The 26,783-nt window shown below is 42.2% G+C and overlaps 3 protein-coding genes across 4 annotated transcripts in view; 1 reads left to right on the top strand and 2 right to left on the bottom strand.

Moving 5' to 3' along the window:
- Positions 1-3,700: 3,700 nt before the first annotated feature.
- snap29 (synaptosome associated protein 29) lies at positions 3,701-8,643 on the bottom strand. Its single transcript, XM_066689444.1, has 6 exons — positions 8,555-8,643; positions 7,562-7,806; positions 5,957-6,150; positions 5,668-5,753; positions 5,104-5,208; positions 3,701-4,736 (listed from the first exon to the last, which is right to left on the bottom strand). The coding sequence occupies exons 2-6, from the start codon at positions 7,796-7,798 to the stop codon at positions 4,579-4,581; spliced, it is 780 nt and encodes a 259-aa protein (XP_066545541.1). The 5' UTR covers positions 7,799-7,806; positions 8,555-8,643; the 3' UTR covers positions 3,701-4,578.
- Positions 8,644-8,720: 77 nt separating this feature from the next.
- pi4kab (phosphatidylinositol 4-kinase, catalytic, alpha b) overlaps positions 8,721-26,783 on the top strand; it is a 33,591-nt gene continuing 15,528 nt past the window's right edge. The window contains exons 1-30 of one of the 2 annotated variants that reach the window (XM_066689442.1): positions 8,721-8,746; positions 10,104-10,220; positions 10,748-10,864; positions 11,067-11,160; positions 11,545-11,633; positions 11,906-11,978; positions 12,087-12,346; positions 12,587-12,653; positions 13,031-13,179; positions 13,292-13,357; positions 13,477-13,573; positions 13,742-13,933; positions 14,446-14,546; positions 14,785-14,914; positions 15,050-15,179; positions 15,403-15,498; positions 16,009-16,192; positions 16,563-16,666; positions 16,919-17,087; positions 17,476-17,526; positions 22,556-22,664; positions 23,061-23,197; positions 23,509-23,642; positions 23,842-23,924; positions 24,042-24,112; positions 24,238-24,362; positions 24,496-24,577; positions 24,783-24,866; positions 24,968-25,057; positions 25,427-25,546. In XM_066689442.1, the coding sequence (XP_066545539.1) occupies positions 10,125-10,220; positions 10,748-10,864; positions 11,067-11,160; positions 11,545-11,633; positions 11,906-11,978; positions 12,087-12,346; positions 12,587-12,653; positions 13,031-13,179; positions 13,292-13,357; positions 13,477-13,573; positions 13,742-13,933; positions 14,446-14,546; positions 14,785-14,914; positions 15,050-15,179; positions 15,403-15,498; positions 16,009-16,192; positions 16,563-16,666; positions 16,919-17,087; positions 17,476-17,526; positions 22,556-22,664; positions 23,061-23,197; positions 23,509-23,642; positions 23,842-23,924; positions 24,042-24,112; positions 24,238-24,362; positions 24,496-24,577; positions 24,783-24,866; positions 24,968-25,057; positions 25,427-25,546 (3,300 nt within the window). In that variant the 5' untranslated portion in view covers positions 8,721-8,746; positions 10,104-10,124. Of the gene's footprint in view, positions 8,747-10,060; positions 10,221-10,747; positions 10,865-11,066; positions 11,161-11,544; positions 11,634-11,905; positions 11,979-12,086; positions 12,347-12,586; positions 12,654-13,030; positions 13,180-13,291; positions 13,358-13,476; positions 13,574-13,741; positions 13,934-14,445; positions 14,547-14,784; positions 14,915-15,049; positions 15,180-15,402; positions 15,499-16,008; positions 16,193-16,562; positions 16,667-16,918; positions 17,088-17,475; positions 17,527-22,555; positions 22,665-23,060; positions 23,198-23,508; positions 23,643-23,841; positions 23,925-24,041; positions 24,113-24,237; positions 24,363-24,495; positions 24,578-24,782; positions 24,867-24,967; positions 25,058-25,426; positions 25,547-26,783 lie in introns of those variants that run through there. The other variant, XM_066689441.1, reaches the window with a different exon arrangement.
- serpind1 (serpin peptidase inhibitor, clade D (heparin cofactor), member 1) lies at positions 18,232-21,927 on the bottom strand. Its single transcript, XM_066689443.1, has 5 exons — positions 21,803-21,927; positions 20,400-21,320; positions 19,752-20,025; positions 19,340-19,484; positions 18,232-19,121 (listed from the first exon to the last, which is right to left on the bottom strand). The coding sequence occupies exons 2-5, from the start codon at positions 21,307-21,309 to the stop codon at positions 18,930-18,932; spliced, it is 1,521 nt and encodes a 506-aa protein (XP_066545540.1). The 5' UTR covers positions 21,310-21,320; positions 21,803-21,927; the 3' UTR covers positions 18,232-18,929.

Genomic DNA, 26,783 nt, shown 5'->3' with positions numbered 1-26,783 from the left:
ATCTCCTGCACCCAAATGTCACCTGTAGTTGATGTTTTATATAACTAAGTCTCTGAGAGTGTGGTGTCTGTAAGATTCCAAGGTGGGCTTTTTTGTATATAATGACATTTCTATAATTATCAAGGAGGGAAAAGAACATTTTCACCAGACGTGGAGTCGTGACAATGGGGCCTTCTCCTGGAGCTCAGAGTGAGGTAAGGGGTCTTTGAGATATTTCATGTCTGTCTGTATTGCTAAAAATCTATATTATATTAAATGTTTTGAGCTGCACACACTCCCTTATTTGGTATATTTCCAAATAATAAAAAATAAAACAATACAAAGAATTTACACAAAAACAAATTGTAGAATACTATATAACACTCCTTAGCTACAATAAACTGATGTTAATTCCAAGTTTGTACTGTGAACTTGAGATTTTGGGGCTACAGTGTGCCCAGTGGACTTGCTTAAGCTTTTGTTTTCTTTGTGATGGTTGTATGAGTTTACTCCTGTGGGTGTGAATCCTCTAAGACGGGTCAGAAGTCGTGGTTTTGAAGGAAAGGCCACAGATTCCTTCCGTTTTGTAATTATACTGGAATATTTGTGTTTAAAAAATAGTAAAAAAACACCATAACACATACAGCTACCAGGGGCTACAAAAAACAAAACAAAAAATACCAACTAATTTTTCTTCTCCGCACTACCAAGTCAGCGCAACGCTTTATTCTCTGGGTGAAAAACAGTGGAGACAGATTTGTGTCAGCCGTCTCCTCTGAACCTGGCTTAACCTTTGTCAGCTCTGGGCTGGGTTTCCAAAAGGCAGGAAGGCATGTCTTTGGACCCCTGCCTGATCGGCCCTGACAGCAGTGATTTCTGGGATTATCCCGACTGAAAAGCAGGGCATTCCAGCTCGTCACGGCCATTGTCACCGAGCGGGCACTGTTTGCTTACATGAAGACAGCTGTTCAAAGCAGTGCTCCACGGGATTCCATAAACCAACAGCGCGACTTCCGATAGTGGTTTGTGCTCGTCTCTCACAGTTGATAAACTGACGGGCTCATTAATGAGGCCCCGTTGTGCATTGTTGTTCGGATGATGCTCAATGGCAGCAGGGAGGTGGGGTGGGGGTGGAGACTGTGTGTGGGTGTGGTTGTGGGTTGGGAGGGCGGCGGTGACAGGTGTGATGGAGCTCCCCCCAGAATTGTGGTAGATGGTGAATCTGGATGGTCATCTTCTTTGGATGGGGCACCAGAGTGGAGCAAAAGGCCCCTGGAGAGGCCATTGTTCTCGTGAGTCCAGCAAACGGTACAGCAATGAGAGAAGCTACTTTTGAAAAACTGGGATTATCCCCCCCAGCCCTCTTTGAGTCCTCCTCTGCTACGGGACTATGTGTCCATTGTATGGGGGGGGGGGAGCCAGGAGGCGTCCCCCATTAATCACGTCAATTTCTTTGCATTTGATACTGTGCAGATCTGGAGCTGCAATTCTGTTCTTATTAATTAATACATTGTATTACCACGAAGACCTATTGTCTCCAGTAATGGAATACCTTCTACAGTAAATTAAACCACAAAACCAGAAAATACTAAAAAAAAAAAAAAAAAAAAAGTGTTATTAACTATGAGGTTCTATTGTAGTACTGCCAGCTGTGCCTCCTGGGGCGAAAGACTGAGGCAGTGACTTGAATCGGTTCCAGCCCATAGCAGCTGACTGATGCCTTGGCGGTTAGGAGTGCTTAATGAGAGAGGCACACAAAATTAACTTTCACAGGCAGTTGTAGCTTCTTAGACTCTAGGTAGATTGCCTGTGGTGTGCCAATCCCTTCTCTCTCCTTCATGCAATGGAAGCTCTTTTGATTAGTTTTTGTTGTCTGAGCTTTTTGAGTCAATGGAGAACTATATTACACAATCTGCTCCATTTCACAGAACAGCAGAGAAAAAGGTCAGTGAAAAGCTCTCCCTCTCTGTAATAAATGCAGTGCAGGGAGTGTTGTGCACATGGGAAGTTACAAAACAGTTACAAATTTAAAAAAATGTGGTAAACAGGATATGCCCTTTCTAAGACTATTAAGGAGGTCTCTGAGCTTGACACTGACTTGTGTTGTGTCATGCTAGTCCCACTTTTTAGTTTACCGAATTATAAATGTTCAGAAACCTGGGTTTAATTACAATTTGGCCTCTGGCCTGGGGTAGAATAAACTACGGATGGGCTCCAAGTGTGGAAATGAGATGTATGCTTTTGGTCTGTAAGGGCTTCCCTGAGAAATGACTCCATGGGCTCTACCTACTTTAGGAGAAAACGTGTTTGTCCGGGTTTTGATCTTCAATTCATCCCTCTGTCATGTAGCACTTTTCACTTCGGTAAATGATGGGACAGACCCCATTGTTTGAACAACGACCAGGATGGTCCCTGTGTGAGGGTGTCTTCTCTGGAAATGACATTCGATTTGCCTCACACAACACTACCGTAAGCGTTTGAATTGAACTCAGATGCATTGTTTCGTATGACTAAAATACTCGATTCTGTCGATCAAAGCCACAGACTTCCCTACAGACCAACAGTCATGTACATGCCAGGCCATGAGTTTTACACTAAGAAGTCTAGCCACAGCAGGACAACGTTTTTGACATGTGAACAAGCCATCTCCACCACCAGGCTATTAGCTGTCCGATAAAGAACCAGCTGTTGAATTCGAATGAGTTTCCTGCACTTAAAGCATGCAGTTCTGCTACAGTGACGGTGCCCTCATAGGTAATGAAAGCCTGCTGTTGCTTCAAGCAGCTGTAAGCTTGTTTAGGAATGATAATGATAGCAGCAAATCTTTCTGGTTCAGGCATCCTTTGGGAGAAATCACATCTGGTTGAGAAGAGTAAACACAGCAAAATATCCCTTTAGTTCCATGTGCCTCTTTTTTTCGTTAAGGTGTAAATTGCGGTGTTTAAACATGTCTAGTGATAGACTTTTCAAAGCATAGCTGGGAGGCAGGACAAAAGAAAGCAACTGTGCTAAAACATAAAAAAAAAAAAATGTGTTGATCAGTATTGGACTGATTGCGGACAGAAGTGCCAGGAAAGCAAGGACTTCTATATTGACCAAGTAATCATGCAAAATTCAGCTACCGTTACCTTTTGAAAATGGTAAGCAAGTGAAATAAATGGTTAATCATGGTCTACCTGTGATATTATTACATCACAGTCATGGCTGCCGTTTTTCTATTTCTCAATGCCCAATTCTTGGTAAGAAGTGATTTTAGTAGGACACAATCCCAATGCATGTGTCAGTGTATGTAATCTGGAGAACAGTACTGCCACCCAGCGGTAACAGCAAGAATCTACATCAAAAATTTTCCTAATTCAAATGTAGTGTAAGGAAATATGAAATTCCTGACTATAAATACAAGGCCCATTTGAAATTAATCAGGCAAACTAATAATTTAATTGCCTATTAGAATGTCTTTCATATTTTTGTTTTATAAAATGCAAATTGCCAAATTATTTCATAAAATGCTGGGCAAAACATGACTACATAATGATGACACTGCAGGAACAATCTTTACCTTTACATAATCACATTGAGCAATTTCTTAATCTAAGGCAAACATATATGTTTTTTTTCCTATTCAGGAAGTATATCCTTTTGTAAAATAGCCATGCATTTAGTTTTAAAGTAAACCAACCAACAATATAGAAATAAAAAAACATTTTTTTTAGAAGCAATGTCCCATTTTACATTATTTTGGTTTTAATACAAATATTTTTCTTACACAGCAAAACAAATAATAACAATACTAAGGCTTCTACCTAATATTCAAAAACAGAGAACGCTGAAAGGCAAGAGACCGAAATCAGTTTTAAGAATATCTATACAAATGTGAAATTCATCCCAAGGCAGCTTGTTTTGTACATGTTAGATTCACCATCAAACCATTAATGCACTTCAGGCAAAACATCACATATATTTCTAATTATGCAATTACCATGCTCACTATTTGGCTTACTGCTAGTTCATCCTCACCATCTTCTGTGCACCAGATACTGTAAAATTTGGCTTCATTGATGCTTAATGAATGTCCTCAATCATAGTGCTTGTCCCAGGAGGATTGTACTGTGATCTAGTGTAGTATTGTCATATTAGTGGTAAGAGATTCACTTGGCATTAAGTTCAATAACCTTCCTGCTACAATGTAACTTTAAATAATAGACCGTAACATGTGAATATAGAGTGTGAGAGAGAACAAATAAAGGAGGTATTAAGTCATTGTTTTCTACAACGTGCAATGAGTTTCTTGACCAGAACTGAAAACCACTACTTGTGGCAGTATGTTTTAGCTAAAGAAGAATAATTTTGCGGCTTTAAAATTATGAAATAAACCTGTACTGTATTCAGTTTTCCAAATGTTCTGGACCATTCAATTTGAAATATTTTGAATATCTGCATTAATCAAATCATAACTGATGGAGTACTTTTCAGTTCTAAACTAAGAATACAATATTTTTGCTTGGGGGTGGGGAATAAAGACTTTAAAAAAAATGACAATAGAATCCAATAGTGTGTACAAGTATAAAATGCAGCAGAGCTCTTGTTGTCTGAAATTTATTAAAGTTTTTTGAGCTGCTGGTTGGTTTCATTGATCCTGTGGTCCATCTTGTCCACTTTGCCCAGCAGGTTTTCCAGAGAGACGTCCTGTTCGTCTATTTCAGACTGCAGCCCCAGCCCCAGGTTCTTCAGTCGAGCCAAGCCGAGAGACATGTCATCTGGCACACAGTCAAAGAGGACAGACAGTCATTAATCTCAACGCTTCAAGCAGGTCTACAGTGACTACTCAATCATAAGAGATCATTCTATTGGATTTTATGAGGATATCAGTTCAAAAGATTGACTTTTCAACTCCTAGAGCGTCTGGTTGGAGCCAGAAAAACTAGTGTCAGTACCTGTTCTCAAGGAAAAGCAGCACATTTATATTAAATGTAGGCCTATAGTTTAGGTGCATATGTGGTTTAGAAAAGACCGATTTTGGTTGACATGGACTAATGGTGTGTAATCTTTAATCTATGATATGTAACCTACTGAATGTACACGAGGAAAGGGAAAAAGAAAATGTATTATGGAGGAAGGCTTCACCTAGGTTGTTGTCCAGCTGCTCATGAGCTGTTTGTAGGTGCTTGTTCTTGGAATATGTCATGTTACTGTGGGAGGAGGGGAACTCTGATCCAGAAGCTCCAAATCCTACAGAGTAAACAAACAAGAGTGATATCATTCAGCTGTAATATGTCGATCATACAGGTACGTTACATTGTTGGAGTGGGCTTGTTTTAAATTGTAGTAATCTCATTTACAAGCACTAATTAATGTATGTATTTATTTACCAGCTACTATCATTACATTAATTCCCAGATATTTTTTTTTTAATAGATTATTTTCACATATCACTATATTTGCTTTTTCAAATATCCCTACCACTACTGTTCACAATGTGTCAATGTTGGCACACAAGCTCCTGTTGTTGTGCAATTAGTCATTTTGAATGACTGTAAACATTTGTATTACTACCTCTTTGATGATGAATAAATACCCAATTAAATTACAACCAGAAAAGTGTAAAGTCAACAAGAGTTCAGAGAGAACTATTTATGTTTAGACCATTGCTCAGTCAATATGTGATTCTACTGAAAAAGAGATGATCACCTGACGTTTCCAGTTTTCTGAGGTTTGGGTGGCTGGCTTGATAGTTCTGTTCTTGCATCTTACTTTCTTCTAATGCGTTTTCCAATCTACAGGAAAGAATCAGGCCAACTGGGTTAGGATCACTTCACTTACAGGACCTTGTCTTGCTTGTATCCTGGTGTCAGAAACCATTATTAGGCAGACAGAAGACTCTCTCGATTCACAATTGCTGCAAAGCATGTAAGTACGTCAGACACTGAGGTTATTTCAACACACAGGAACCATTCAACCAGGCAGGATGCTCACGTACTTGGTGCTGGGTTTGTACTGTGCTGGCTGGTCTGGTGGGGGCTTGGTCTCCGGTTTGGCTTTGAAGTAATTCATGAAGCCCCCAAACACACTCTTGATGCTGTTGATGTGTCTCTGGCTGGTCTTTAGGTCTTGGTCCATATTGTCGACCATCCTCTCAGTCCTCTTCAGTGCCTCACCTTGCCTCACCAGTTCCTGCACAGAGATGATATCAAGTTCAGTGATGTGGAAGAGTGCTTCTCTTGTGCAGTTCAAGGTTATATCATGATCATGATCAAGAATGTTTCCACTATAAACATACATATGTGAACAGTCTCTCAAGACATTTTCTGGGTCTCAGTAGCCCTAAAAAGTCTCAGTCAAGCCCCTTAATAGGACTTAAAGCAGTGTTCATCCTCTATTCTGTCCATTAAGTGTCTGCAAAGACACACGTGCACATCTAAGGAGTACCTGTACATTTACAGACAGACAGAGGGTCATATAATTTGGCTCAGAGAACACACAACTTTGACACGAGTGACGTCAAGAACAAATTGTCATGGTCACGTTAGTAGTACCAAACTGTGTGCTTTTAACAATGTGCTCATGTCTTTCAGATGTGTGCATGAACCTTGACCTCTGCTTAATTGCACTGAGAAATTTCCAAAATCAAAGTCAAATAAAAATAAAAAAATAAAATAAAAATGGCACACTCTATTGACATAGGGCTTTATTTACTTGTGGAGGATAACAGGATTCTGTACAGTCAAAATGCACTAATTTGGCATATAAAATCATATAAATTTAATCATGCTAGAGCCAAGCCTTGGAACACAAATTGATTGTGAACATGCCAGCAGGCAAACAAACCTGAATAACGTAATGAACATAGGATTTGCCTTGCTGGCCTTTACAGAATCCCTGGAGTACTGCACGACTTGGTGTGTGCAGTGCATACCACAGAACAGATAAGGAGGGGAGGAATCACCTTGCAATGCAGGTATTTTTAAGAAAAACAAATGTTAAATATTCTAGTAGATTATTAACCTTCAACGGCATTTAAAGAACAAAAGCTAGTTGATTACGTAGAACACTAAATGTCAACCAAATACAAGATGGAAAAAAAAAAAAAGTTGATGTAAGATAATGTGGATTTACACAGCCCAGTTAGCTTCTCCTTGGAATAGTTTAAACAAACCCACAGGCGCACAGGTTTTCCTGCTTTTCTTAACATCCTCTGTTAAGAAATGCAGGAAAACCCGTGCTCCTGTGGGCTTCAATTCCCTTTGCTCTCCGGCTTCCCACTATGAAATGCTGATCCATTTCCTCTATCTTAAGGGTTAGCTGCAGGTTACTTTAGATGAATATTCATGACTGATGTTCATACATGTTGCACTAGGATTAAATGTGGGTTTAGATTGCTGCCTACCGTGAGAATTTGTGGCATGGAGGAAAGCTGCAGGGAGCATGGGAGTTCCCAGGTTAAACAGGTCAAGGACACATTATACCAACTGGGTCTGCCTTAATAAGATCAGACACATGTACAGTGTTGCTGTTACTGCGATCAGGTCAGTTTAGATGTCATCCTGGTTAACAAGTGGGGTTTTCCCTCTCACAGTGACTGTACCTCTGCGGTCTCGGTGCCAATCTTCTCCGACTCGTAGATGAGGCTCAGGGAGCGGTAGCTGCTGTCCACGGCGGACTGGGCCGTGCGCCTCACCTCCTGTTCCAGCTGCATCTGCCGCCGCTCGGCCTCGCTCACCCGGCTCTCCTTGGACTCGTCCAAACCCCCTCCCCACCCAGAACTCCCTTCCTCCTCATCTTCATCGGCAAAAGGGTTATGGCTCTTCGGGTAGGCGGACATCCTTACAGCTGGAGAACATAAAAAGGATAGTTTTGTTATGCATGCACACCACTGAGAAGAAAATAGCCAAGTGGATCATATTCTTAAACAGCTTATATCATTGGTAGTTTTGTGAACAGATGGATGTATACCTCGTATTCAAATATACAAATAAAAACAGACCAGGTTAAACAGCAGTATTAATTAAAATGTGTTGAATTAAACTTTATTTTAGATCTCAACATATTCGCCAAAACTGGTACCGTATGACAGTATCACAGTACACCAACCACAAAGAAGTCAACATGATAAATACAGCTCTCACCAGAGCCGACAAAATGAACACCGGAGTTATGGTATCATGTCAAATTGAAAACTACATTACCATGTCTATAAGGCTATATTACTGAAAAACTGCAGTCTTGACCGAGGAACTGGATCAAGTGAAAGTGAAGTGAAAGTACAAAAATAATCTATTAGCTACAGGCGGGGTAGGAGCACTGGCCGGAGTTGATCTGATACACAGCGTCTCATTATCAAAAAATAATAATAAAAATAACATATTTCGCCTGTAGTCTCCGGGTGAATAAACAAATTACAACACAGACGACCCAAGCGTAGCTAGGTAACCTGTATTTTAGGGAAGCGCCGGAACACGGGATTGCCCTTCAAACACACTGATTGCATTACACAGCACCGATATCATGTTTTGTGCGAATCGAGGTGTTTAGAAATAAAATCAAAACCTTAACAAGAAGAAATAATGTCGCTACTTACACCACGAAAGGCTCCCCTCCCTCTGTTGCACTTCCGCCACAGCGCTGGCTGTTGTGTCAGCTGACCTTCCCCCGGAACAGTTTGGTGACGTCATACGCTCACTTCCTGCAGTCATGTGACCGCAGAGCTGGCGCTGCTGAGGAAAGAGCGCCACCGTTTGAGACAAAATAAAGAGCAGATACGTGGGTCAAGGTACTGTTTTTTCAATAGGACTAAATATTATCCAGATTTAGATGTCAGTTTTAAGTTTAAATGTTGCATAAATGTTGACCTTCACAACAGGTCAATCCTAAAGAGTCGGACAGTGACACTAAGTGGAAACAAATAAAATCAGCATGTAAAGTATCTGCAGCTTGCGTGTGACAGGACTCTGAATCATATATTTTCATGCTAGTATGTGGGTTAGTATCAGTGGTAGATTGTAGGTTAATCGAAGCAGTAGTAGTTTAGGTTTGGGAGTAATATAATACCAGGTAGGTTAGTGTCAGTAGTAGTATGTAAGTTAATATTTACATATGTAGCCTAAGTCATACAGTGACACTACGTCATCCCATTGCAATATTGCACAGAGTGAAACTGAGCAGGTTTTTAATGTTGGGCGAGAAGGGTGAAAGTAGAACAAAACTTTAAAGGCAAAGTTGAGAAAACTGTCTCCTTTGATGAAGACGCAAGAGTTATGTAATGGGTTCATGCATGCAAACCAAGTACAGAGGGTGTAGATTCCTATGGATCTGCTCAGTGTTTTCTCTTCATGAACGCACCTTGCTCTATTTTCACTGGGTGGTTGACGTTTTCCAAAATATTTCAGCTTTTAAGAGGAATTTAGAAGTTGCTACAAGAGGAAAGTGCCTACACACAAGTTTGGTATCTGTGTAGATGAAAAACAAAACCATTAACAGTTCCAACAGCACACAGACAGAAGTGCGAGACCAGCATTGTGAAGCTTTTGGAAGGAGAACAAATACAGTTCCATTGAACTATTGCCACTCAAATGTTAAATGGAAAAAGTCTCAAGATCAAAATAAGTCATCCTCAAAGAGGGGTGTAATGTGAAAGAAACCCATCCAATTATGTTCCCAAACCAGGGGGGACTTGGCTACTGAAAGACGTGATGTGGAACTCTTCTAATATGTTTATGGACAATCTAGACAGTGTGCCTTTGACAAATATTAATTTGAGTCTCTTAATTAACTGTTTGCTACCATTAAAATAATACCTATCGTATATCATTAGTTTTCTGATATAGGTACACATCATAAGTTGCAAAGTTAAAGCACTATTCTGTTCACCATTATTTTGCCTGTTTATACCGTTTGATTTCCATTTGATACAATTGAATAATCAAATCCCTTATTATGAAAATTATTATTCAATGTACACATTCAATAAACGTTTATTGTTCCATTTAACGAGAAAGATAAATAATCGAGCTTCCGTTTATTTTTCAATTGACAATTCTGTGCTTCGCTTTTTTTTTGAGCGTACTGTTTGGCCTCACACAGCCGCCGTCTGCCGTGTAGCTTCCTTGTCTTCTGTTATTTTCTCTCAGTTCTCGGATGGAGAAGGAAAGATGTCGGTGAAAGGAGGACCGAGGGGCTTCTACTTCAACACGGTTTTATCGCTTGCTCGGTCATTGGCAGCGCACAGACCAGCTCCCGTTGACAAGGTGAGGGGGCAAATGATGTTGACATTACAGTACAGGTTTAATTATTACGGCAGCCATTATCGTTTTTGAGATTGTATGTTTGCGCATTTGTTACATCAAGTTGTTTTGGTGAGAGGGATCATATACTCGTTACTGTTAATGGAGGAAGCTTCTGCATCAAGGTACACAACAGAGAGTGTTATATATCAATGGCACTGGCGATACATTAACCGTAAATGACGCTTAGTCGCACCGTACATATCGCTGATTAATTAAAGGCCTTAAGTAATAATTATTATGTAATTACTTCGATGTCCATCACAATAATCTTTATTCATGTACTTATTGATCTTTACGCTTTGGCTTTAAATTAATATGATGGCCGTCAGGGTCAGACGTCATGGTCAATGACTAATAACAATATTATCTCCTCAAACGAAGACCTTTTTAAAGTTCTCTCTCCCCCTGTGACGTTTTTCGTGCTGCAACGTCACCTCTTCGATACTGCCGGCCTGTCATGTATTTATGGCTGTTCATCTGTCTTACAGGTTCAGAAGTTACAATGCATGTGCCCAGTGGACTTCAGGGGAGTTTTCCAGCTGGACGAGCGGCGCAGGGACGCAGTGATCGCTCTCGGCATCTTTCTGGTGGAGTCTGACTTGCAGGTACAATCTTTACCTCTGGAGGTTTTCTTTATACTCCTAGCAGCAGGAGATTAATAACCTTTAAGTCCCTTATCTCATGCAACTGGACTAAGACCCTCGTTATTTTCTGTACAAGTTCGATCCTGTTTTTTGGTTTATGAACATGTCTGCATGTGGAATAGGTCACCCCTGTTTAAGAAAAACAATTACTTGTTTTTTCCAGCAAAAAGAAACGATTGTCCCATATTTGCTTGGCCTGCTGAAAGGTTTGCCTCGAGTGCAATGGATAGAAGAGAGCACAGGAAGGAAGGGAAGAGGTAAGGAATGCTTGTCACCTTTGCTATTTAAAAATAAATAAATAATAATCTGTAGTTTGCTACTGAAAGCTTCAGATCTTTACATCTAGAAAACTTTAAAAGCCTCCCACATTTGTTTTTGGGGGGCTTGGCTATTGCAAGAAGGTGTTGGACTCTAGGAATTTCACATTGTTTATTTCTATTTTGACATGCCTATGAATAGAGATCGGAAGTAAATGGATTACAGCGATGGTCTCTAGATGGATCAAAAAATCATTCGGAAATCTAATGTCAGGCATAGCACTAGCTTTCAGGTAGATTAAATATCTACATATGAGGGTTATGTTTGTATTTGCTGAGGTAATGTATGTGACGGAGTTGGAGACTTTTCCTTTTGTGTTGTAGAAGCCCTCCCCGTTGCAGAAAACTTCAGCTTCTGTTTGGTGACCCTGTTGTCAGATGTGGCCCAGAGGGACGCTTCCTCCCGAGGCCAGGTGAGAACAGTGTCAGATCAGGTGTTGAGGGTAAAGAACAACAGCTAATAAGCTACAGGCTCATGACAGGCCTCAGCTCACAACTTTATTTGCATATCCATATTCGCAAAAGTCAGGTTTTATTTTTTAATTGCTTTGTAGCACTTGTGTGTAAATATTTAAAGTCTTATTTGTTGCTGAGTATTCACTTGTAACTGCTGTGTTAGTGTGCTCTTCCAAGGCCAGTAATGAGCCCCTTACCTGATGCACTGCTGTATCTTGTTGTGGTTTAGATTTTGGAAGCTGTCATGGATCTTATGCAGGTCCTACTGGAAATGTGCCAGACCCCTGAGAGCCAGGATAAAGGTAGAAAAACCTTTGTAAATTGAGCCAGAGGCAATTACTCAAAGACAGAGCAAAGGCTGTGAGCCACATACCCGTGCATTGAGAGGGAGTTTGCTCTTGTCCTTCCAGAGTACCTGTGCCGGTACGCTGTGCCATGTCTGCTGGGAGTGGCCCGGGCGTTCGGACGCTATAGCAACATGGACGAATCGCTCCTGTCCAAGCTGTTCCCGCGGGTGGCGCCCCAGGCTCACTGCGTGGCCGACGAGATGGAGGGAGTGCGCCGGCGGTCCTTCAATGATTTTCGCTCCATCCTGCCCAGCTCCCTGCTCACGGTCTGTCAGGGAGACACGCTCAGACGCAAGACCAGCAGCATCTCCAATGTCTCCCAGGTCAGCATCTGAGCATTGTTCCTACACTGGGGCAATGGGTGTGACATTTCAGGGCTGGATGAAGGCTGTATAGCATTTTGGCAGCCTTTGGGATGAAAGACATTCTGTACATGCAAGATCTAAATATTGATACATTTATATGCTGTTCCAGAATGATTTTAATACATTTATATGCTGTTCCAGAATGATTTTATTTATTGGTAACTGTAAGATTTTTTTGTTGCGTGTGTCTATGTACAGGCCAGCCCAGAGCGAGGAGGGCCTCCCCCCACTTCTCCAGCTGGACAGTCTGCACAGTATTTCGAGGGTAGATGCTTCTCCTCAAAGACTTTGTTGTTGTGTCTGGTTCAAGAAAGTCATGTACAGTACTGGGTGTGGTGTGGTTCTTTATTGCTGCATTATCAGTTGCCCATTTAACCACTGCACACCACCAGTGGCAATGGTAAACTAATGGCATGTTGTTCTGGATGGATTTACTTTTTTTTTTTTTGTAGGTATTTGCTTTTTAAGAATGATAAGGTTTGATTCAGTGTGATTTTCCATGATGTGCGCCTAGCATTCTCCTTATGCTGTATACATGATTAGACTACAATTCAGTGAGTTGATCATCAGTGTTTGTATTATTATTTGGATATATGGCTAGGCATATTGACCTAAAGCTGTGGGCCTGTCTCGTCACTCCAGGCTCCTACCTTCCTGATGGCAGTGCTGTGGACCCAGAGTACTACTTTGCCACGATCAGCTCCAGCTTCTCGGTCTCTCCTCTATTCACAGGCAGCAGCAGCAAGGAGTTTGACATTCCCCTGGATGTGTTAAGACAGCTCCTCCACATGGTGGGAATACCAGCCTTTATTCTACTTGTACATCTACACATGTTCAAATGCAGATAAATGCTGTTGCTCCATGTAAGACCTTTAGGCCTAGTAAACGTCTTCTGTCTTGCAGGTGAAGCAGATTGTGACAGATTCTGTTTTGAAAACTCTGGATGCCACTATGGCAGAAGTCTTGGAGGTGAGTGCTTTTTCTTTTTTTTTTTTTTTTGTCTTTCCCTATATGTGGATGTTAACTATTATACTGTTGGCTATTTACTGTATCAGGCATTTAAATGTTTTTGCCTGTTGTCGTTTTAGGTCAATCCCAACTTAGACCTTATCTACAAAACCTTCAGTGACCCCTTATATGTGGCCATGTTTAAAATGCTAAGGGACACTTTATATTATATGAAAGGTAAGAAGTTGTTTTCATACAAAACCTTTTTAGTCGCATGGATGTTTGAGTTTTTTATGGAATTTGTATTTTATCCAGCCATTGGTTTCCTTTGTGGATGGAAATGTCTACTATTAGTTGCTGGTATCTCAGTGGCGGCACCTCAGTCATTTGTTTGTCCCCTGACAGACCTGCAGACGTCCTTTGTGAAGGAGGTGCATGACTTTGTCCTGGAGCAGTTCAGCAGTAGCCAGTCGGAGCTGCAGAAGATCCTCCACGACATCGAGCGTGTGCACAGCGAGCTGAGTCCCCTGAAGCTGCGTTGCCAGGCCAATGCTGCCTGTGTGGACCTCATGGTGTGGGCCGTGAAGGAGGAGCAAGGTACTGTACAAAAAAAGCGTGACTCCCCGGCGAACAGTGCTCTCCAAGCCTGGTCCTGTCGAGCGCCAGTCCTGTTAGGCTCTACAAGCTTCCTCAGTCATTGGCTAAAGATCAGGTTTAACTGACTCATTATTGGTTCTGTTAAGGAGTTGATGGTTCAGCTCACCTAAAAAACAAATGGGATCCCTGAAGTTCTCCTGCTTTGGAGACTATGGCAAGCTGTTCAGTGCCATTTCCAATAACGTAGTGCAGTGTCTCCCGGTTTCACCTCTGCTATCGGTATGTAAGGCTAGTGTTACCCTTTAGTTAAACCATTTGCTTGTATTAGACCTTTATTATAATCAATTCAAATTCTTAATAAGATCATTTGATATAGGAAAGTAACATTAACCAGCTGTGAATTAGGATATGAGGTAGCATAGTGAAAGTCAGGCCAACTTCCTTTTTTTTCTGTTTTGTCTGTCGGTGATTAAAAACAGCCCGATTGATAGAAATCTGCTCTTCTCATTCAGGGGCCGAGAACCTGTGCACAAAACTGTCTGAGAAACTTCAGTCCAAATCGTCAAGCAAAGTCATTATTGCTCACATGCCCCTTCTCATCTGCTGCCTGCAGGTGAGTGCTCCGGCCATGAAATGTGCAATTTGTTTTCATACGGAGTTATGAAGAATATCACTGGATATTGTATATAATAAAATAGTCCTGGAGAATTGCACAAACTTATGTATACCAGTGGCTGTTTACATTTGTGTATAGAATACGTTTTTGACTTTGTGGAGTTGTCTTTGTTTTCTTTTCCCCTGTGGCTTGAACTCTTGGTTTTAATCCTGTATCTTTATCCTTCTCTGTGCAGGGGTTGGGGCGTCTGTGCGAGCGCTTCCCTGTGGTGGCTCATTCAGTGACCATGTCTCTGCGGGATTTTCTCGTGGTCCCCTCTCCAGTGTTGGTGAAGCTCTACAAGTACCACAGCCAGTATCAGACAGGTACCAACAAACGCACTGTGTGACTCCTACAGTGACTTGGCAATTCACATGACAGCTGACTGAACCGCTAGTGAAACTCTCTCCCCAGCCAATCGTCTGGTCCCGTTATCATATTTTTGTTGGTTTGCTTTGAAGGGGCCGGAGAAATTAAGATCAGTGTGACGAACGAGCACTCGCAGTCGACCCTGAACGTGCTCTCCAGCAAGAAGAGCCAGCCCTCCATGTACGAGCAGCTGCGAGACATCTCCATAGACAACATCTGCAGGTGAGGGGGCAGAGTTTAAAGGTCATGGGTGAAAATAATTAAATACAACTCTTCAGTTTACATGTGTAATCCATACACTGAAATCATAAAACAGTCAGATTCCCTATTTTAAAGGAAATGGACAAACCAAACAATCCCCCAAAAAATTTAGGAAAATCCCTATTTTCTACCGAAATTATACTGAATGGCTTTGCTGTTGACATGTGCGTCTTCTCCCTGCCAGGTGTCTGAAAGCAGGGCTGACGATGGACCCTGTGATTGTTGAGGCCTTCCTGGCCAGCCTGTCCAACCGCCTCTATATCTCGCAGGAGAATGACAAGTAAGAAAGCGTCTCCATGGGCTTGAGCGCTGTGAGGGGAAATTATAGTCTTGGCACTGAAAACTGCAGTGGATAATTCCGCCTACTTTTTGTCTGGCAGTGACTGCATCTGGAAGCTGGGTTGCTGTATCAGCCTGCCTGTTTTTTTGTCCCCAGCGCTGAAATTGTAATAAAAATTAATGGGTCATGTGATTTGCTGCTCTGTGATTAGCTGATTTATCATGTGATTTATAATAGGTTTAACTGTCCAAGTTTATATGCTGTTAAAATAAGTCATGACAGAAGTGAGTTGACTTTAAGGTGACTGGTTGTAGTTTTACAGATGGAATAAAGCTATAGATGTGGAACTGTTAAATAAACACAGAGTTAACCAAAATTGTAATACAGCCATAGCACTACCTCTACTGCCATGACTTTCTAACAACATGCAAATGCAGCCACTGCTAGTAATAATACTAAAAATACATAAGCAGGTTACTGATCGTTTTTTCTGCTCTCTGTATTTTTCAGGGATGCCCATCTGATTCCTGACCACACCATCCGAGCGCTGGGCCACATCTCTGTGGCCCTTAGAGACACCCCCAAGGTTATGGAGCCCATTCTCCAGATCCTGCAGCAGAAGTTCTGCCAGCCTCCCTCTCAGCTCGACGTACTCATCATAGACCAGCTGGGCTGCATGGTGATCACAGGGAACGTAGGTCACTCTCTGCCACCTCTGCATCGCCTCTGTTCTCAAACCCTCTCCTGTTCTGTAAGGACCTCATTGGAACAGCCCCCCACCCACTAGCCTGTGCATTGTCTGTAAATAAGTGGCCGGGGGAGGGGGGGCGGCAGTTATTACTGTAGTTGGGGTGCTTGGTGCTTTTTTGTAAATGGTGTGAGGAAAACTAATTTATGGATTCTTATGCCATCTAGTGGCTTCATACTGCCATGAAACCCAGTGTTTCTCTTGGTGTTTTTTTTTTTTTTAATTCCCATTTGTCTTCACAAATGTCTTCTTTTGTTTGTGTTCCTGTGATCAATGCTTTCATGAACCTCAGTGTTTCCCCCCCTCTTGTTTTTAGCAATACATCTATCAGGAGGTGTGGAACCTGTTCCAGCAGATCAGTGTGAAGGCAAGCTCTGTGGTGTACTCGGCCACCAAGGACTATAAGGACCATGGATACAGGTAACCAGGTCTAAGGCTTGAGAACGTAAATTTCTTTCTCTCCGTGTAAACGGATTTGGACTCTTTGTAAGCAATTGTGTAGGTGTGTTTCCCCCCCAGTATCTGCATATGATAGTATATGTCTGAAAACTTGCATGAACGTAGAGGCAGAAAATGTATGTTTTTCATTGGTTTAAAATGCCAACCACATGTGTTTTGGTGCAGTAGTGTAGGCCTTGAGAATGCATTGTAATTACCTGTCTGTGTGTGCAGGCACTGCTCCCTTGCTGTGATCAATGCTTTGGCCAATATAGCGGCGAACCTCCAGGGCGAACAGATGGTGGACGAGCTGCTGGTCAACCTCCTGGAGCTATTTGTGCAGCTCGGGCTGGAGGGCAAGAGGGCCAGTGAGAGGGCCAGCGAAAAGGGGCCTGCCCTCAAGGTACAGCACAGCTCACTTTAAGCAATTCTTTAGGAAACTTATGTATATAATCAATCACTCGGCCAATCAATCCACTGCTGCTGTATGAGTTTTCAATAATTGAAAAGGGTTACAAACAATATTCTAGAGGATTCTCTGGGCAGTTTCTCACCAGATTTCAATACAGATACCTAGTGAGCCACTACAGTATGCACTGTTTAAGGAGAGCCTCACATTTACAGCCAACCTTTATTACAAATTGTTTTAATTTTTTATTTTATTTTTAATGGCAATTTAAAAAATAAAAAGGTGACACACAAGATGAGATTTTGAAGCTGTATACAGAAAGAATGAGATGTAACGTGACTTTAAGACAATGAAGATTAATGTTATTATGTTTTCTCTGCAGGCGTCCAGCAGTGCTGGCAATCTGGGGGTGCTCATTCCAGTAATTGCTGTGGTAAGAACCGACTAAATATATTTCTCTTGATCTCGGGTGGTGCTTATTCAGTGCTCTCTGAAAACATTGGGAAGTGACAAGGGGGGGTACTGTAAATGAGTTAGAAACTATCAGTGCCATCCTTGAGCTGCATTGTCCCCTTTAAAGAACACTGTGCTCTGTGTGGCCAGAGACGGCCGAGCTCCCAGATACTCCTAGAAAACAAGGTACAGTTTATTCAGTTCACTACAGTAAACACTGACGCTGCACTGTTACATATTTCCTCACCCTGCTGTCGAAACTGTTTGTTGTAGTGTTTGCTGGTACTGTGGTACTCAAATAAATCTCGCTATGCACACCAGTTTCCTTTTAACTCCTGGGAAACGGTTTGTGACTGATTAGCGTGCGATTTTAATATCTTGTCCGCTACCTGTATCAAGCCATGCTTGTTTTTGTTATGTCTAGTTTTTATTTATGATTGTTTTATTAATGAAGGCAATTGCTTCAGGTAACAGGGTTAATCAGTTTGAGTCCACTTTTCAGTTAATGTTTCACTTTCGAGACAAATATTTACACAGCTTGCATAACAAGATGTTGATGTGCCGTGCTATTGATACAAAGATGTCCTGTCATTGACCCTGTTTCCCAAAAAACAAAAAAAGCGTTTTCCACATTCTGTTTGAATAGATCATAGCCACACTAAATTTAATAATATAGGTCACAACATTTTCATTTGACATGCAAGCTTTAATTGTATAGTTTGGTGTACATAGAACATGCCTGCAAAAAATATTTAAGAAAGGCTAGTGATGCAAAAATTAAGTAATAAGCTATCTTGCATGGAACAGAAAAGAGACTGTGTGTGTCGAAACATCTTTAGCAAAATCACTTTCAGGGATTAAAAGTGAAATCCTGGATCCATTAGCAAAGCTGGGGCTTTCATTCATCTCCGGCCTGGTATGAAATGCAACAAATAAGTTCTGTCCCACCCTAAGATTAGCTCTGTAACAGGGCCTCCTGTGGTGTGGCCTGCACTGGCACAGAGTCTGCCATTTTATTGACCGGAGCTTCCCCTGGCCTGACAGAATTCAGCACTTCTGACTCTCATTAGGAAATGACGACAATTATTTTATTTGTTAGAAGATACTGCTTATCAACCGGCTGAGACCGAAATGATAAATATATCCATGACTAGATAAAGTATTTATTTTTTCATTTTAATTTAAATGTATACATTTCTTTAAGATTTTTAAATTATTATAGTTATAGATACATACATACACACATGTACATATATATATACTTCTTTCACCCATTGCTTCAGCTAAATGAAAAGGAGCAGGCAACAAACATTTCTGCTTCTCTCTGAGGAGAAGGCAGGCAGCAGCTTTGTCTCCTGCTACCCATTCTTTAGTGGCGGTTGGTTAGTTATTGAGGGGGTTGACCACACGCCCCATGAAGAGCAGGCAGCTGGTGCGGTGCTCGTAGATGAGGAAGAGGAAGGGTCGGTCCACAATGAAGCGGATCTGAGTGGACAGCGGCATGAACCCCACCGTGGTCACCGCGGCTGCCTCTGTGCCCTCCTCATTCACCGTGATCGTACCCTGGTGTTTGAACTGAGCAGGGAGGGAAAACCAGGAAAGAGACATCAGTCTAGGACCCAGATTAGATTACAAAACAAAGAAAACTTTAAGTTTTTTGCTTCTATTAAGTACTGTACTGTTTTTTTTGTATTGTGTGTTTGCTATGTTTAGAATGAATACTAAGCCCCACAAAGATACATTATTTTATCATATTAGATGAGTTTTGCAAAGGCTGCATAGAGCAGGATTACCAGGTCAATGGAGAGTTTCTCAGATGTCATTCCGCTGAAGTCGGCTGTCTTCTCAAACAGCTCTGTCACCCCCATCTCCTGTAGGTATCCAATCAGGTCGTAGTTCTTCTCCAGCTTAAATTTTGGGAAAACCACTTCCCGGGTCCTGTATGAGAAAAAGATAAAGGTTGCGACATGTTAAATAGTAAATACTATTAATAGTATAAAAATTGTGGTTTTATTGTAAGAGGCTCTGTCCCTGTCTTTCTCGGTCTTTGTCCATCCATCCATCTGTCGTTCTGTCTCCATCTGTCTGTGTGCAAACTGGCCCTCATGCTGATTTACTCTGGGGTGTGTAGTTCCTTTACAGTGGACAGGAATGTCGTCAGGTTCAGTGAGGTATATAGTCATCTAAAGTCAGGACGGCACGTGCCTGTTAGTCATATTGCTCATCCACTTATTGACCACGGTGGGCGAGATCGCTTTCTCCAGGGTCCTGATGCCTGACAGCTTCCTGGGGAAGGCGATCATCATGCTGATGTTGCCCACATAGGGCAGCTGCAGAATATCGCACTCCAGCTCGTGGTCGGCAGCGGCCATGAAGTTCCCCTTGGTCTGCATCATGGGCACACGCACCGTCTGTCGCTCATTAACACGGAAGCTGCGGTGGTGTGTCAGCTCCACGGGGAACTTGTTTTCCCAGGTGCCTGTGTGAGACGGAGATTTAAAAATAAAATTAAAAACCTGGATGTCAGTCATTCTCTAATGGTAAAGCTGAAGAAGCCTCGAGCTGCAGGCACCTTCACTTCCCTGCATTGCAAACCGTGAGTAGCTAGAGTTTGGATTCGACTGAAGGCCATGTTAGTTGTAACATATTACAAATACTGTACAGTTTAACCAACCAAAGCATTTTCAGAGTATAAAGTTTGAAAAGTAGCTTGTGTTTTGCATCTTGAATCTCCCCCTCTGTTTTGTATGCACCATGACTTTCTCAAAGCCCCTTTTTTTTTTTAAATCTAAAAACTTATAGATATAGATCATTACCTACCTGTCCACACAGGTGTTTGAGTGACCGTCTTACCTTTAAAGTACAGGTAATTGAGCAGCATCAGCACCGTGTCCGGATTGACACTTTTGAGCGCTTCTTTGATCAACCCCTTGGTGATCTTCACAATGCGCTGGTTGGCTTTGCTGAGGAACGTTCGGTCTCTGAAGTCCACGGACTGGGGCTCGGCGAAGTAGAAGTTCTTGACGTTGGACTTGAAGGAGTCCACGATGGGGCGCTCCTTCTGCACATACAGGTCGTTGACAGAGCGCAGCGTGTAGCCGAAATTGCGTCTGAACAGGCGGTGGGTGAGCTTGCGGAAGAGCTTGTGTACAGTCAGGTCCTCGTACATGGAGCTGACATTGACGAAGTCACCAAAGCCCAACGTTTGGTAAATCTGCTGATGGGTGAGCTGCTTGGTGCCCAGGTCTATCATGCCCATGGCGATGGAGATGCCCACAGGAGCGAACAGGATGTTGTCAGACTGGTTGGCAGCATTCCTCAGGACCCGGTAGAGTTTAAACCCGAAGTCAGCGTTGACTGTGCTGAGCCGCTGGAGCCTGGTCTGGCCATGGAAGAGCTGCAGCAGCTGGGCTTTCCTCACTTGCGGGTCAGTGGGCGCAGTGATGATCACTCCCTGGACTGGCGTGTCAATCTCATCAATGGCATCACTGTAGTCATCATCCTCTGCCAGCAGCTTCTCGAAGTCAATGTAGTCCTCCTCCTCAAAGCCACCATCAAAGGGGAGGTCGTTCGTCACCGTGTTTTCTTTGTGGAACTCTGGTGGAATGGCCTCCATGTCTGGGGCCCCTCCAGAAGCCGGCCCCCGGGGGCCAATCGGCTGCACAGTGCCACTCGGGCTAAAGTGAATACCCAGGTCCTTTACCCCGGCAAGGGAGGGGGAGGCGAGCAGACATGCCAGAGTGACTACGGTTAAGAACCACATCCTGAGAATCTCTTCATGGCAGAAGGGGAGAGATATAAATTTTAACTTTTTGCATAGCTCTTTACATTTCTTTCCTTATTTTTGCTGTGGGAGTGGGGATAACGTATTTGTGTGTGTGTGTGTGTGTGTATATATATATAATTAAATCCATTAACATTAGTGTATATACATTTGTAAAAAAAAATGTTTAATTGATATTAACAACAGTTTTGATGAGTGTAAACAAAAGAGAGTACATTTTCTATAGTCTGCTACTATTGCTTTACCCCAAGCCCAAGAAGAGATTTTGAATACTGGAACCAGTTACTTAAAACTTTGAGGCTTTATAGCCTCTGTGCTTCTAGTTTATCAAACAACAATTTTTTCAATTATTTACATAAATGTTCTGGGGTCATAAAGCTCACTAGCACCGTGTTTGCAGTTAATAATAGTTTTTCCAGAATTTAGGTGCAGTCTTTTTTTCTGTAGTTTGCAGATAATTCAAGTGACTTACCTGTGCCTTCCTAGGCAGTGAAGTGAGCGCCTCTCCGCAAGCTTTGGAGCTTTGGAGCTGTTTTTTCTGTGAACTTTGTCTCCCAAAGTAAACACTGTCCAGTTTAAACAAGGCAGAAAGTGCCTTGTCAGTCATAATCATTTAACTCTTGGTTTAACTCTTCAGTTTTTAATTTGTAAAATATCCTCTTGGGGAACAACCTCCTCCTCCTGTTACTCCCTAAATGTACTGCAGTGGGAAGTACCAGAGTAGCCCTAGTCAAAGCACAGCTGCGATTGTGCCCTTTAGAGTGCTTCAGCATGTCACCCTCTGCTTTGCCATTCTCTTGTTAATTACACCTTTGACTAGCTTGGGTTCTGTAATTAAAAGCACATCAGGAGTGGAGAACATTTCAGCCACCCCCTGATCGTCTTTATTAATTCCAGTAAGACGTGAATCGTGATTTTACTGATAAACAGAAACTCAGCACAGAGCAGTAACTGCAATGAAAGCTCCTGACCTTTTAACCAGTCCTTGATTGTTTGCTCACAGAATTGAGCTTGCAAATCAGATTTTTTTTTTTTTTTTTTGTGGAACAGTTCACGACTTTCCATTGAAACCAAGAAAACTGTTGTTGCAATTTTCCCTGCATATTTAGAGACCTTGGAGTGAATGACAACTCGATCACAGATTCTTCCCTCTGTGCCTGGGGGCTGTTGAGACCATGTTGTTTCCCCATCACACTCATCTCTTGTGTTTTGCATCTTTCCCCAGCTGACCAGACGCCTGCCTCCCATTAAGGAGGCCAAACCAAGACTGCAGAAGCTCTTCAGGGATTTCTGGCTGTACTCTGTGGTGATGGGCTTCGCTGTGGAGGGCTCAGGTATACGTGGGGGACAGAATCTCTCTCTTTGAAACCACGTTTTACATATACAGCAGCCACTGGGGCTGTTTCTGCCTTGGCTACAGATACGCATAAACGTCAAGCTACCAGACGCACACATCCATTTTGTACCTGCTGCGGCCTTATGTCTATCGAGGCTCCTCAATTTATTAAGATATGTATAATTTAATTCTTAAACTACCATAACATGCTTGGCAGGCCTCTTTCCACCCAGGAAGAGAGGGCTTTTAAACATGTTGTATTTTGCTGTTTTCTTGTTTTTTTTCTGCCCCCCACATCTCTGTTGGAAGGGAAAACTTAGAAGGGAAAGCAAGTCAGTGTGTAAGTGGAAGTGTAAACCTGTAATGTAACGAGTGCTGCTGGCACCCCCTACAGGCTTGTGGCCGGAGGAGTGGTACGAGGGCGTGTGTGAAATCGCCACCAAGTCCCCCCTGCTCACCTTCCCCAGCGGAGAGCCCCTGCGCTCGGAGCTGCAGTACAACTCCGCCCTCAAGAATGACACAGTCACCGCCGTAAGGCCCCCCAGTTCCTTCACCACATGGGTTTGGTCTAACTGGTCCATTAGTTTGGTCTAAAAGGCTCTTGTCTTTGTCAGAGGGGATATTGATTTTAAAACAGACTTTTGCATCAGTGACTCAAAGGGGTTGATTGTCTTATGTGATGTCTACACCTGGTAGTTAAATAAATGAAGGGTAGAATGGTAATCAAGTCGACTGGCTTGGTGTAAAATATTTCCATATCCAGGAAATGTTCCCAGAGATGCCAATTTCCGTGTTGTACAGTGGGAGTGCATGTGCTTTGTGTAACAGAATGTCTCTCCCAGGCTGAACTGAATGAATTGAGGAGTACCATTATAAACCTGCTGGATCCCCCCCCTGAAGTGGCCGCCCTGATCAACAAGCTGGACTTCGCCATGTCTACTTACCTGCTGTCCGTCTACAGGCTGGAATACATGAGGTACTTCATCGCCGGCGTCTTTCCTACTCTTCTGTTCTGTAATTCATCCTGTGCATGTCTTTGGTTCTGGCCAGCATGTTTTCAGTGGGAAAGCAATTGTTCCAAGGCAACAGTTGTATTTCCTGGATCGCCAGTCTCTGGGTTTCCTTTCCTTCCAATGGCGAGTGCAGTCTGTTTAAACCCGCTCCTTTTCTCGCAGGGTGCTACGCTCTGTGGATGCCGATCGTTTCCAGGTCATGTTCCGGTATTTCGAGGACAAAGCCATTCAGAAGGACAAGTCGGGTAGGTGGAAACTCACCGTGATCGCAGTGATTGTTATTGAATGAATAGTAACCAGCACCTAAAATATTTTTGTGTTTTGTTTTTATTTGCATATATCTTTCTCCATCTCATTGTCAGGGATGATGCAGTGTGTGATAGCAGTTGGTGACAAAGTCTTTGAGGTGTTCCTCCAAATGATGGCAGATAAGGTAAACCAGGTTACATAAAGTAAAAACACAGACCAATAGCTCCATATGTAATATTTGTATTTTACCCACTTGCAGAACATTATTAATATAAAGTTTCCCCTCTCTCTCTCTCTCTCTCTCTTTAGCCCAAGACCAAAGCGCACGAGGAGGAGCTGGAGAGGCACGCGCAGTTCCTATTGGTCAATTTTAACCACACCCACAAAAGGATCCGCAGGGTGGCGGACAAGTATCTGTCGGGCTTGGCGGAGACGTGAGTATCCCATTGGCGGTCACACGGCAGCAGGCTTCACACCACGCTTAACACACTTCTCGCGCACCCTTGGATAAAAATGCATCCATACTATAAACTATGTGCATTAATAAGGCTTCTGTTTCTCTCCCAGGTTCCCTCACTTGCTGTGGAGCGGCAGGGTCCTGAAAACCATGCTGGACATCCTGCAGACCCTCTCCCTCTCTCTCAGCGCTGTACGTATTCGACACACTCACAGATACACAGTCTAAAGGCTGGCTGTGTGTTAGAGGAAGAAGCGTACACCTTGCATCACCAGTGTATTTTTTTTTTTTTTTTTTTTTTAATGGCAGCTCGAATGAATCCTTATTGTATACAGTACTCTGCAAATGTTTCTTGAAGCTTATGCATCATTGGTTATTGGTTATTTTGTATGGCTAGGACATCCACAAGGACCAGCCCTATTATGACATTCCAGACACCCCATACAGGATCACGGTTCCAGACACGTATGAAGCCAGAGAGGTAGGTTTCTGTTTCCTGCCAGAGTTGCTTCCGTGTCTGTGAAATGTTTCTCATTTTTCCTTGACTTTTACTTGTGTTTGCATTTTATTGATGTGTTTCAGAGTATCGTGAAAGACTTCGCAGCTCGCTGTGGGGAGATCCTGAAAGAGGCAATGAAATGGGCTCCCTCTGTCACTAAATCGCATCTCCAGGTATGTGCCAGCAGTTATTGGTGACTTTCAGATGTGCTGCAACGGCATCTTGTTTTATACTGAAGGTAGTGGTAGTGGTAGTGGTTAGTGGTAGATTATAAAGAGAATCCCTGTCTCACGTTGCAGTTTTGTGCATCGTATCAGTGACAGTTTAAATAAAGAGTTGTTTGTCACTCATTACCCATTGTAAATCAATTAAATAGAAATGACATGATTTGTCTGTAACTGTCTTTATTACTGTGGGATTCTGTTCTTGATGAGTGAAGCTCATGCTGCCCTCCTGTGGACTTTCTGTGAAACTGCACCCGTTCGCCCTCCCAGTAAGTCGACGCACAGGTGTTCACATTTGTTTTCCCCACTCTTTTCAAGGAATATTTGAACAAGCATCAGAACTGGGTGTCGGGTCTATCCCAGCACACTGGGCTGGCCATGGCAACGGAGAGCATTCTTCACTTTGCTGGCTACAACAGACAGAGTACCACGCTGGGGGTGAGTGACAGAGACAGCGGCAAGGGGGAGAGGGACACGGACCGCGTGGTGTGGATAGCAGTTTGTTCTTTCCGTGGGACCTTATCCGTACATTTTCAATACACTATAATAAAGCCTGCAGACGGCTAACAAACAACTAAACAAAAAAAAATAAAAATAAGATGGTCATTTCAGTGTCAGAGAAGTTAGTATGTGTGTGTGTTGGAATGCATTCAGAGCAGGGTGCAAGTCTTTCTAAACTGCTTTTATCCCCTTATGGTGAAGGGTTGCAGTGGGGTCATGCTTCTGTCAAATTCTTTCTTTGCCAATTTGCTACACCTGTAAAACTCTTACACGCACGATCAGTCCGCAGTCTTTTTTGTAAACCAGCCAGAAAGTAAGTCAGAAAGCTGGCATTTTCAGAACACTCGCCCTGTATGTAGTGTAGATTCAAAATGCCACAATGAGAATTTGCATAGACTGAATTTGATGCTCTTAATGTCTAAAGTTGGGTAACCAACTCGCACAGAATGTGTAATTGTGGTGCTCTTTTATGTTTGTTTGCTATATTCATTTTATTGTATTTATTGGAGAACTAAAATACATTTATGGAATTGATTCAGTCTATAACAATCTGAACCCTGATTCATAACTGTTTTTAAATATTCAAATATGTGAGAATGTAATCAATTTGACTTATAAAGTCTTCATACTATTTAGAAAAAAAAATTAAAGTAAGAATTAAGTAACTCTTGGTCACAACAGAGCTGAAAACTACTATACTAATACAGGTTTTAAATTATGCATTAGTAGTAAAATGTGAATATGAATTAGGGATGGGCACGAGTATTCAAATATTTGAAGGGACGTTAGTATTCGATTTACTTCTGAGAGTAATCTGAAAAAAAAAAAAAAAAAGGTATATGTGCATTTAAAAAGAAAAATCTTTTGTCTAAATTCAATTATAAAAATAAGCTAAAAATAAGTGACATTATCCTAAGGGGTTGTGTCTGTGAAAACACAGTCCCGCTGGCACGGGTGACCATACGTCCCCGATTTCTAATTAAATGTCCCTGTTAAATGTGATCATCATACATGGATAAGTAATACATATTTGTTGTTTTTGTAAATGCACTGCTCAAAAAAAGAAAAACTAGATTAAACAGCAGTGGATATCTGGAAATTAACACACTTTATTTTAACATATGATATTTTCAATTGATTTAATTTGAAATTTGAGTTTTAATACAAATCATTC

Source organism: Amia ocellicauda, chromosome 17 (assembly GCF_036373705.1).
Source record: "Amia ocellicauda isolate fAmiCal2 chromosome 17, fAmiCal2.hap1, whole genome shotgun sequence".
Taxonomy (NCBI): Eukaryota; Metazoa; Chordata; class Actinopteri; order Amiiformes; family Amiidae; genus Amia; species Amia ocellicauda.
The sequence above is the reverse complement of the archived record's forward strand: the minus strand, read 5'-3'. Positions and strand labels throughout refer to the sequence as shown.

Excerpts from the sequence above, each read along its gene's own strand:
- snap29 (XM_066689444.1), bottom strand. The coding sequence starts at position 7,798 with ATGTCCGCCTACCCGAAGAGCCATAACCCTTTTGCCGATGAAGATGAG. Across the intron at positions 5,209-5,667 it reads CAGAAAACTGGAAACGTCAG|GATTTGGAGCTTCTGGATCA; the intron begins GTGATCATCTCT and ends TTTACTCTGTAG. Across the intron at positions 4,737-5,103 it reads GCAGCTGGACAACAACCTAG|ATGACATGTCTCTCGGCTTG; the intron begins GTGAAGCCTTCC and ends ACTGTGTGCCAG.
- serpind1 (XM_066689443.1), bottom strand. The coding sequence starts at position 21,309 with ATGTGGTTCTTAACCGTAGTCACTCTGGCATGTCTGCTCGCCTCCCCC. Across the intron at positions 19,485-19,751 it reads ATGAGCAATATGACTAACAG|GACCCGGGAAGTGGTTTTCC; the intron begins GCACGTGCCGTC and ends TTTCTCATACAG. Across the intron at positions 19,122-19,339 it reads AGAAACTCTCCATTGACCTG|TTCAAACACCAGGGTACGAT; the intron begins GTAATCCTGCTC and ends CTCCCTGCTCAG.